Source organism: Carassius auratus, chromosome 17 (genome assembly GCF_003368295.1).
Source record: "Carassius auratus strain Wakin chromosome 17, ASM336829v1, whole genome shotgun sequence".
In the NCBI taxonomy this organism is placed as follows: Eukaryota; Metazoa; Chordata; class Actinopteri; order Cypriniformes; family Cyprinidae; genus Carassius; species Carassius auratus.
This window is the reverse complement of record NC_039259.1, coordinates 8,407,681-8,419,939: the sequence shown is the minus strand read 5'-3', so window position 1 is coordinate 8,419,939 and position 12,259 is coordinate 8,407,681. Positions and strand designations below refer to the sequence as shown.

Genomic DNA, 12,259 nt, shown 5'->3' with positions numbered 1-12,259 from the left:
ATGACTTAAAAGATGAGAGTGGTAAATGTTACAGACATGGAACTGTTCAGTCTATTATTGATTTTAATTTCCACTTCACTGTTATCCAAAGGGACAGAACTATTTGCACTGTATTTAACAGTGGGATAATATTCATACAATACTACAACCTAGAAATAATTTGCAGGTCTCAGCAGTACGAATTATGTGCCCAGCTACATCTGATTCAAATATTATGCTAATTAACAGTGAGCGTAGTTTCAGACATTTCAGTGCTTCACTCGCACTGACTCTTATTTTGCCTGAAAGAATGACAAGACCGAGCTGAAGGCTGTCAGATGAAAACCGATCCGATTCGACCAATCAGATGAACGCAGCATTTCAGCTCCGCCCACAAGTCCGAATGAAATATTGAAGCCATAAACCGAAATGATCAAAACATACACGGACCAACTGTCTTGTCTATGTTGTCCCACTTGATTGAATCCTCTTCTTGAGACTTGGGTCTCTGACCTTCTGTAAGCCCCGCCTTGTTCACACAATGATTGACGTGGCGCGAGGGCGGGGACACGTGATCGGCTCGGAATGCATTTTCAATGTGCACATTGAGTTTTGCTACATTCATTGCGGGACACCGAATGAAAATGCAATCGTTAAGTGTCTTGACTGTGAGTGTTAATGCAATTAAGAAAAATAGCATTTAAATGATCATTTTGCCACAGTTTTTGCTTTAACATGTTAAACATATCTAATCATTTCTGTAATACATTTTCATTTTAATTTTGCAACTTATAAAGCGTTAAAATTAATATTCATTTTACATTTTAAAACTGGTGTAGTAAATGGCAAATGAAAATTATGTAATTTCATTTTCATTTTGCACCAAACGTTGCATAAATGTATTGGAAAATGTAAATATAAATACCGAAATGCATTGCTATTTTACATATTGCATTGTCATTTTGCATATTACATCCCAAATTGAATAATGCTACCCATATGCTTCCATAATTCCCTGCAGTCTAGGAGCCAGTATCATATTTTATACTACGGGGGCCATTAAATACTTGAATCTGATTGGCTGTTGAACGTTCTGAGGTGTGCAATTATTTTCTGGGAAATGCATGTTGTCAGTTATTCCTTACTTAAACCTCTTTGCACACAAACTGTACACCTAATGGTCCTAGTTGAGTTCTTAATAAAGAACTTGAGAACAGCGTGTTCTGCTCCCGTTTCAGTTTTAAAATGTGACAGTGAGCTGAGAGTCGTGTTCCTCTGTGTTTGAGGCACTGGGTACTTGAGAAATTTGTGCTAAAAAGCGTCTTTCTGGAACAAACCATAAATGCTTGGGTTTGTTTGAATGTCTGTCTTTAGCTACTCTCTCCTTGTGTGTGTGTGTTCAGATGGAGGGGTGTTGCTGCAGTTGGTGTGTGAGGGTGATTTCGAGGCCGTGCTCTTCAGCGCTGCGGTGCAGGGGCTGCTTGGAGGTGCTCCTGAAGAAGATGACAGTATTGAGGCCTATCTGGAGAGACAGGTGCTGTCTTACCTGAGCAATGCCAATGAAGACCAGAGGAGCGACAGGTAAGGATTTAGAACATATGGGCCATGTCTCATAGACTGGGCTTAGCCTAAACCAGGATTAGACCAGAGTTCAATTAGGACATTTAAGTAAGTTTTATAAACATGCCCTAGAAAAAAGCATTACTGCCGTGCATCTTAAGACAAAATAAAGCAATATTTCTTTCAGTTGAAACAGCTCAGATTTACATTTTAGTCTAAGACTAGGCTTAAGCTAGGATGATGGCTGTTTCTGTTTTTAACTGTGCTTGTATAAAGAACACAGAACATTTAACTCAATGATCTTCACCATAATGAGAAATATGCATTGTACTCTTAAATTCTGAAGGCATATACATGTTCTGTGTTTTAAATGTGAAATTTCTGTGAGTTAATTAAATTCATTAGAATCTAAATGCAAATGAGGACTAATTTAATTAGTGAGACTCAAATACTATTCATTTAAATTACACTACTGCCTAAAGATGTCCTCAATTAAATTAGCTCATTGTGACTGTTAAATTAGAAGAGGTTTGGTCTTTTATTGAAGTAGATTTTCAGTTAAATAGCTATTTAAATGAGTTCTGTTTTATGGAGTGAAATGTCTTTATTTATTGTGATTAATGGTTTTTATTTGTACTGTCTAATATAATTGGCTATGAATTATTTAACGGGAGTTAAGCTCATATCCCACCCTTGAGATTTTTTAAGTCTGTTTACAGTGTTTTTGTGAAAGAATTAATGGTGGAGATATACTATATATATATATATATATATATATAGGACCTCACTGATTTTGCCAAAAAAAAAAAATGTGACAATTAAAATATATATATATATATATATATATATATATATATATATATATATATATATGTATATATGTATATATATATATATATATATATATATATATATATATATATAAAATATATCATCTTCTGTATTCTTCAGTAGAAAGACATGCAGTAAATGATGACAGAATGTTTATTCACGCAGAGTGAGAAACACAAAGCTAGAATGCTTCCATTATAATCAAGGAAGCTGACTGCACTGCAAGTGCGTTGTGTAGCGCCACGTAAGGACTTTTAGTGGGTTCATGGTGGCTTCAGCTGAGTGGAGCTTTTTATTGTTGAGAATGAATAAAACCATAAAGAAAAGTTCAAACACTGTCCCCCTCCTTTCAGACATAAATTATTAATTTTCGATAAGCCCACTTTAACATTCTTTCTCTCCAGAGAAAGACTGAGTTGAGGAAAGGGGGGTGCGCTGTGCTGCGCTCATCAGCCGTGTCTTTCTTCAGAACTCTCTTCGGCTTGATAACGCTCCCTCTCGCTTTATTTTTCTTTCTATACAGCCTCTCTCGTTGTGGCTTCTGTTAGTGAGGCAGAGAGTAGTTGTAGATGGGTGGAGGGGCTTGAATAATGAGTAATGCTTTCTGGTGAGAGATTAGATGCAGGTAGATTGATGTTTGTGTGCTGTTGAATGCAGAGAGATGTATGTCATTTGTTTTTAGTTTTTTTTCCTCACCTTCTCTTTCTCTTGTGTTCTTCTGCATTCTCATTTATCTATAATGTATTATTTTAAAGTGACTAAAATGTACAATGAGATTCATGACTCGCAGCCATTTCTCTCCTGTGAGAATACATCAGCACTGTAGATTGTAGTGAAACATGAATGTGTGGATGTGTGTGCATGTAAATATGTCCTTTCTCAATGGCGTCTGGGGACTGACTCCACCGTAGAGCAGAATTACAATCTCAGGTCTTTGATTTCAGAGAGCAGCACATTGTTGCCACCCAATTCATTCTTTCAGGTTTGTACATTTGCATCAGTCGTGTAGTCCGAAGCCACAAAAGTGTGGAGATGTTTTCAGAAATAAACAACATTTACCTGATAGATATTGTGTTGGTAGTCATTGTATGTGTATTTCAGATGAACAAATCCAGTGGCTATAATGACATTACATGTAGCTCTCAAACATGCATGTTTCTGAACCTGGTCTCTTGTCTGCTGTAGAGAAACTGCTCTGTTGGCATTGGCAGTGGGGTGTCTGAACCTTTTTGCTCAGAGTAATTGGACCGGGCCGCCAGTTGAGCTCCACGTCTCTGATTTTCTTCCTGAAGCCTTGCTCCAGAAATTCTCACAGGTACAGTACCAAGATGCACCTCTGATTATACACTACCAGTGTTATTGTCTATAATTGTCAGAAATATTCAATGTGTGCGTGTGTGCGCGTGCATGCATACATGAACAGTATCACATGAGTAGCAGTGCGAAGTCGCTGTATATTGTCAGGACTGAGTGCTGTAGAAAATCACAGCGTGCAGATATACAGTCTTATCACACAGCTAGGAGTGTCATATTGCATTTATACAAGTTTTATGGCACGACTGTGTAAATACATAAAATAACAAAGTGTCTTTAAAAACCCTCTTTTGTACGAATTCCTTCCTTCCACCTCTGATTCAAATCTGAATTTGACAGTTTAACAGCTGAGCCCAAGCCCCTGTTACTAATTAGAAAATGTCCCTTTCGAGCTAGTAACGAAGGAACATTTGAGTTGCTTCATTGAAAGCTTATTGTATTATTCTGTTAAAAGCTCATTGTATTGTGTGAAGTAGAGTATTATGAGAGAGACAGACTGAGTGTGATTATCTACATCTGATACAACATTCATTCTTCAGATAAATCTCATATTCACAATACAACATAAAAAAAGAAAGCTTCTCGGCACTGTGCATTCGTTGGCTCTGTCTTTGAAAGTAAAAACAACTTTCTTGTTTCCAACCCTGTTTCAGTCTCTTTCAATACGTCTTTACACCTGGCTCACTCAAAAATGTCCTTTTGTCGCTATCTAATGGCAGAACAATCTATCTAAAATAGGGGTCGACCGATTATCGGCGTGGCCAATTATCTGCGCCGATATTAAGCATTTTTATTAGGGCTGTCAAAAATAGCGCGTTAACGGCGTTAATTAGTTGTTTGTTGTTAATTACGTCAAATTTTTTAACGCATTTCACGCATGCGCAGTGTGACAAATTATTCAGGTTAGGAAAGTCTCGTCGTTCTCTGAATTCTCAAGATAATTAAAAACAGCGGCGAGCGGCGCGGTGAAAACACAGAAGAAGCTTAAGGTTTTACCTCAGTTACTCTCAAATACATTCATGCCAAGCTCGATAAACAGAGACGACTTTGGTAGTTGATACGCTGGAGCTTCTTCCTGTTATAGCGTCCTGTGTTTCACACTGCGCATGCGCAGAACGCCTACATGCAATGCAGCGAAAATTACAGCTGTTTGGGAAAGCATATGCATTTTACTTGGTTTTACTCTCACTTGAAGCCTTCAGAATGTGAAAATATCGATCCTAAAGTATTGTGGCAGAGCAAGTGCCCAGACAGAGTGCTGCTTATGTGATGGTGGCGCATGTTTGTGTTTCTGAGTTCATTATTTCGAGTTTCTCTATGCATAATTTCATAGATATGTGGCTATATTTAACCACTGGTTCACCTAAAACTCTTACACTATCTGTAGTTAAATGGCATGGTTTGATATAGTGCTCAGGTAAATTTGATCTAAGTAAATGTTAAACTTTTGAAATTCAGAAAAAAAGAACCACATATTGATGAATCAATACATGAAAATTATGTATCTGTGTCCTGTTATTTATCTTTTGGTATGCATTTCAGAAAAATGGTTAGGATTCAGGTGTAATTGCAAATAGTGATTAATCCACTGAAAATTCTGATTAATTTGCTAAAAAATTTTAATCATTTGACAGCCCTTATCGGCATCGGCCATTTTCAAAACCGATTTGCCGATAAAACCATTTTATTTTGAAATGCGCAATCTGGCACTGATCCAGCCACCTCAGTCAGAGCGCACCGCTCTGTGGCCTAGACTAAGCCCCGCCCATCGTTTGTCTGATTTGTTGGGAGTCACGAGCCTGGCCAATCAATACGGCTGGCGTGGCTGGAAAATGTTCTGCTCTCACCCCGAAAGCACAGGAGCTGCTTTTTTGTTCCAAAAATACCTCTTTCGGTTTGTCACAATATTCGGAAAGTTTTTTTCGAGTATGGGTCTCTGTGTTAGATGGAGCAGAATTTCCTTATATGGGTCCTAAGGGCACTTCTCCCGGAAGAGCATGCGCTCCCGTAGAGCAGAGACATTCACTGATCAGAGCGAGAGACTGAAATGACACAAAAGAAGTGTGTTTTTGGTTGCCAGGGCAAGACAACCCTGCACAGATTACCACAAAAAAAACAGCATTAAGGGACCAGTGGATGGGTTTATTTTTACAGAGCATCAATGGAGTTGTGCAAGTGTTTTTGTTTGTTCCCTGCATTTCGAAGATGCTTGTTTTACAAACAAGGCCCAGTTTGACGCCGGATTTGCATATCGTTTATTTCTTAAGGATAATGCAGTCCCAACGAAAAAGGGTCATGATCGTGTGTTGGAACCGCAGGCGGTGAGTAAAACTGCTTCAAATATCTCTGTGTTGTTAACTTGGCTATCGGCGCGTAAGCACATCAAGTAAACAACATGCGATGTTGGCATCAAACTGCACTTTCCACATGTACACCTTAAAAAAAAAAAAAAAAAAAAAAAAAAAAAAAAGACGACATAAAGTGGAACTTAGTCATTTTCCAAAACCGCTAAGCAAATATATACAGTTTCAATACATACCACATAGAGACGTCGTTGCTGCTGCTGCTCTTGTTAAATTTCAGCCTCTGGATCTGATTATGGATCATAAATATACGGCTCAATCTGACTGTTAGCCATGGTTTGTTTTGGATGATGTTTTTTTCCTCACGGTAATGTCACAGCTTCCAAACGCTCTCAACGCAAAAGCCTACTCGCGCTCGTGGTTATTTAGCTCCGCCCACACGTCACGTCTCCAAGTGCTCGTGTTTTTCCGGGAAAAAACGGTAGAGACTATCTTTCTCTTATAAATATAATAAAACTAATGACTTTTTGGAGTTATGAAAGATGCAGTACTACTCTGTAGGTACTCAAGATTAACAGGATATTGAGTGAAAATGAGCATTTCACCCCCCCCCCCCCTTAACGGATCATCACATCAGTGCTGAGATAGTGAAACTAAAACCTACTTCTCTCACCATTCGGCCAATTTAACGTTATATTCTGAATAGATTATCAACACGAATGAATTCACTCACGTCTGCCGCGTTTTTTTTTTTTTGTGTGTGTTGTTCACATAGCTTCACTGAACAGCGTCCGTTCCATTTAGTCAAAAAAATTGCGCATATTTGGAGAAATATTGCTTTATTCTAACATGATTGCAAAATAATTTATCATACAGATTCAGAATAACCATTATGCAATTTTGAAGAGCTGAAAGGGCATCAAGCAAGAGCTCTGACGCCCTGAGGCGACGCGAGCTCCCTATTCCCGATTCAGTTATCTCCAAGGCTACGCTCTCTCATTTGACTATTAACCCTATGTTAATAACGTAAATTGTCAATAATCTCACATTGCACGTTTCTGGATGACGCTGTCCTGTATACTTCCTAGTTTGTATCGCCGTGATAAACAGTCAAACAAACATTTAACACATCAAAAAAAAAAAAAAAAACTATTACAATAAGGGTTATGTGTAGGGCTGCACGATATTGGGAAAAAATGACATTGCGATATTTTATTTTTCTGCGATTTATATATTGCAATATTTTTTCTTACAAACAAAAATGGGGTGAGCACACTTACATTCTCATTTTATATGCGCTCGGGTTGTTTGAAGACGGATCGCTCTCTCTCTGTATCTCTCGCACGCGCTCTCTCTCGGTCTCTCTCGCGCGCTCTCTCTCTCTGCCCTGTTAAACTTGCATGTGTTTTCCAGTCCTGTCAATGATAAACGTTCACTCTATGATGGTTAAGCTGTGCAATTAATCCGTGAATCACATTCGGATTAACTAAAAAAGCACACACACACACACACACACACACACACACACACACATACACACATATATATATATATATATATATATATATATATATATCAACAAATTAGAATATGGTGACATACCAATCAACTAATCAGCTCCACACACCTGGAATGGACTAAGGCTGGGGTCAAGGCATCAAGAGCCACCACACGCATGCGTGTCAAGGAATTTGGTTACAGTTGTCATATTCCTTTTGTTAAGCAACTCCTGAGGCGTCTTACCTGGGCTCAGGAGAAGAAGAACTAGACTGTTTTCCCAGTGGTCCAAAGTCCTCTTTTCAGATGAGAGCAAGTTTTGAATTTCATTTGAAAACCAAGGTCCTAGAGTCTGGAGGAAGGATGGAGAAGCTCATAGCCCAAGTTGCTTGAAGTCCAGTGTTAAGTTTCCACAGTCTGTGATGATTTGGGGTGCAATGGCATCTGCTGGTGTTGTTATATTGTGTTTTTTAAAACCAAATCACTGCACCCATTTACCAAGAAATTTTCACATTCAGCTTTTTGAAGATGCTGATTTCATTTTCCAGCAGGATTTGGCACCTGCCCACACTGCCAAAAGCACCAAAAGTTGGTTAAATGACCATCGTGTTGATGTGCTTGACTGGCCAGCAAACTCACCAGACCTAAACCCCATAGAGAATCTATGGGCTATTGCCAAAAGGAAAATGAGAAACGAGACAAAAAAATGCAGATGAGCTGAAGGCCATTGTCAAAGAATCCTGGGCTTCCATAGCACCTCAGCAGTGCCACAAACTGATCACCTCCATGCCACGCAGAATTGAGGCAATAATTAAAGCAAAAGGAGCCCCTACGAAGTATTGAGTTACATGCACATAAACAGTAAAGTGCGTTCAAGCGCCAGCAAAGACAGTGTAAAGAAATACCCTTTGTGAATCAGCGGGAGTTTGTTTGAGCACAGATTGTAAGTGTATTTATTTCTTGTCTCATTAGTGTTTAGTGCAGTTGTCGTTGCTAGGAAACACTTGTTTATTTACTGTGTTGTGACATGCTACGTTTGGTCTCGTACTCTATCGCATACGTTGTCAGTGTTGTGCGCTTGCTTTAGACCTTTGTTGTGATAAACGGTAAAGTGCGTTCAGCTGAATTCAATTTCAGTTTTGTCGGGTATAAAAAGGGGTAGAATACCACGGCAGCCCTCCAGTTTAGCCCTCCTCGTGTGAAGACCGAAGAGTGTAAAGACCATCGACTCTACTGCGCGACTCCACCGGGCAGGGACACTGGCAAGGAATATAAGTATTGTTTTGATTGATCTCTTTTTCTTTCTATTTGTTTCCTCTCGGTTTCAGTTTTTGTTTATAACCAATTCTTACTATGTGTTTCCAGATCCCTACGATCACTACCACTCGCAAACCACGCATCACACAACGTAGACTGCGCAATCTTAATAACCTGCACACTTTGCCTATGTCTGCTAATACACTACTTTCTTTGTCTACAGCAGACTGGTAATTCCAAAGACCAATAAACAAAACATTACTTCTATTATTAGTCATTCAAAGCTTAATCTCATGGCCCTAACAGAGACCTGGATCAAACCACAGGACACTGCTACACCTGCAGCACTCCAATAATTTCTCATTTTCCCACTCCCCCCGTTTGACTGGAAGAGGTGGGGGTACTGGTCTGGTCATCTCTAATGATTGGAAATGTAACCCTTTACCATCTTTGGGTATCAACAGCTCCTTTGAATCTCATTCAGTTACTGTTACCTACCCTCTTAAAATACATTTTGTAGTTGTCTATCGACCCCCAGGACCACTAGGTAACTTTTTGGATGAATTAGATGTGTTGCTCTCAATCCTTCCTAAGGATGATACTCCCCAGTTATGCGTGGAGATTTCAACATCCACCTAGATAAACCTCTGTATGCTGATTTCCACACTCTGCTTGCCTCTTTTGATCTCAATCGAGTAGAGGTGTGAACCTACACTGGTCTCACGGTTCGGTTCGATTACGATTATCAAGTCATCGATTCAGTTCGATTCGATTATCTCGATGCATCACGATGCATTGATGATGCACTGCATCCTTATTTTTCAATTTTGCTTCACATGTATACAATTTTGTCAATAAATACAAGCAGTCAGATATATGAACTGAACCTTTAATTTTACCTGAAACACGCTTCTTGAATGTATCAAACATCAAATAAAACTCAAGTCTAGGCACAGAAGACAACAGCAGCATTAGATTAGAACACACAAATGTAAGTACTAAAAGTGCATAATGCAGGGAGTGTACTTAAATACTTATATAGTGTAGTGTACTTTATTGTAAAACAACATTTAAATATTGACAAATGTATAAACATGAAATAAAATTACAAACCAAAATAAACAAGAGGCAAAACCTAATTCAATATAATCAATATACAAAAAACAAAATCTGCACTTCAGCAGTGTTTCGGATTCTGCCCAAAAGCCTGGAGAGCGCGCCCACTTTAAGCGCGCGCTGGGATGCCAGATTCAGCGTATGCGCGAAGCATGTTACGTGAGGGAATTTTCCGAATTGAGCTGCAGCGATCATGTTCTACGCATTATCTGTTACAAGCACTACATCCTTATGTGATAGCTGCCATTCATCCACGACACGAGACATTAGCTCTGCCAGATGAGCACCCGTGTGAGACTCATAAACGGCTCTCGTTTGCAGCACATGAGACAAAATCTTCCAGTCATCGCTAATGTAATGTGCCGTTTTCCACTACAGAAAAGGGCCGTATATCCTTTGCAATAGAAGATGACACTGCTCTGTTAATTCTCTGCCCTCTCACTGAGTTTGGCGGCAACGTTGATATAAGTTGATCAATTTTTGGCTGAGCTGAGCTGGATCCAAAATGGCACTGACAGGCGTTTGCAGTTTGGCGTGAAAACGACTGACGTGGTTTCTCATGTTGGTGGTATTACCCCCTGCATATTTATTTTTGCGTGACATGATTTGCACACAGCGTGTGTCTTGTCAAGGTCGGGCTTACCGTGTTGTTGATAAAAGCCGAAATGTGCCCAAATGTCGGCTTTTAAAGTGGTTGGAGCATTTTTTTATTGCACGCTCAGGCGTTTTGCCTCCCTCTGCCATTGTATGCCGCGACTAAGCACGCGGTGCTGACGTCAGAAATGCATCAGTAGGCTACATTATAACCGGTTATGGGCTATTACTGAACCGAAACCGAATCGTCCTCGTCTGCATCGCGATGCACCGTAGAAACGATTAATTTTGACACCCCTACAATCGAGTATCAACTACTGCTACTCACAAATCAGGCAACCAACTGGATCTTATTTATACACGACATTGCTCTACTGACCATGTACTGACCACTGCACACATCGGATCACTTCCTCCTCACTGCTTAACCTCAACATGGTCCCTGACACATCGCTTACCCCTCCACGTGTCATCTTTCGACGTAATCTATGCTCACTCTCACCCTCCGTTATCTGCAATGGTTTCATCTTCACTTCCTTCCCCTAAACTGTTAGCATCCACCCCTTCTGCCCCTTGGTTATCTGATGTTCTACACGAACACCGTTCTAAGCTTAGAGCTGTTGAAAGGGTGTGGTGCAAATCCAAAATACTACTGACCTTAATGTGTATCACTCACTCCTATTCTCCTCCTCTGCTAATGTCTCCACTGCTAAAATTACATACTACCATAATAAAATCAACAATCCATCAAACCCTTGCATGCTTTTTAAAACATTTTCCTCACTTCTTTGTCCTCCCCCTCCTGCTTCATCTCTAATAGCTAACGACTTTTTATTAATTTTACTAATTTTATTAACGTGGCAATTTTCCACACCACAATCAGTCATATCACCAACAAACATACATTCATTTACATCCTTCTCTTCACTCTCTGAGGCAGAAGTCTCCAAACTCATCCTTTCTAATCATCCTAGTACTTGCCTGTTTGATCCTATTCCATCTCATCTCCTTCAAGCCATTTCTCCAGAAGTTGTACCTGCACTCACTTACATCATTAACACATCCCTCCACACTGGTGTTTTTCCCTCATCATTTAGACATGCTCGTATAGCTCCACTACTTAAGAAACCCAACCTCAACCCATCTCTTTTAGAGAACTACAGACCAGTTTCCTTTCTTCCTTTCATTGCTAAAACACCTGAACAAGCTGTATTCAACCAAGTCTCTGCATTTCTCACACAGAACAAGCTCCTTGACGGCAACCAATCTGGCTTCAGAAGTGTACATTCAATTGAGACTGCCTTGCTCTCAGTTGTTTAAGCCCTAGGACTGGCAAGAGCGGAATCCAAATCTTCAGTACTTATCCTGCTTGATCTGTCCGCTGCTTTTGACCCGTTTAACCACCAGATCTTCCCATCAACCCTACTGGCAAAGGGCATCTCAGGAACCACACTTCAGTGGTTTGAGTCTTACCTATCAGATAGGTCCTTGAAAGTATCTTTGAGAGGTGAGGTGTCCAAGTCACAACATCTAACTACTGGGGTGCCTCACGGCTCAGTTCTTAGACCACTTCTCTTCTCTGTCTACATGGCATCATTAGGTTCTGTCATTCAGAAACATGGCTTTTCATACCATTGCTATGCGGATGATACTCAGCTCTTCCTCTCATTCCATCCTGATGATCCGACGGTAGCTACTCGAATCTCAGCTTGTCTAACAGGCATTTCTTGCTAGATGATGGACCATCTCCTTCAACTCAACCTTGCCAAGTCAGAACTGCTAGTGGTTCCAGAAAACCCATCATTTCA

At 39.9% G+C, this 12,259-nt stretch overlaps 1 protein-coding gene across 1 annotated transcript in view; it reads left to right on the top strand.

The window, feature by feature from the left end:
- ttc27 (tetratricopeptide repeat domain 27) overlaps nucleotides 1–12,259 on the top strand; it is a 92,878-nt gene that overhangs the window by 4,640 nt on the left and 75,979 nt on the right. Inside the window, exons 2-3 of the mRNA XM_026285574.1 lie at nucleotides 1,383–1,560; nucleotides 3,556–3,685. Coding sequence (XP_026141359.1) covers nucleotides 1,383–1,560; nucleotides 3,556–3,685 — 308 coding nt within the window. The remainder of the gene's footprint in view (nucleotides 1–1,382; nucleotides 1,561–3,555; nucleotides 3,686–12,259) is intronic.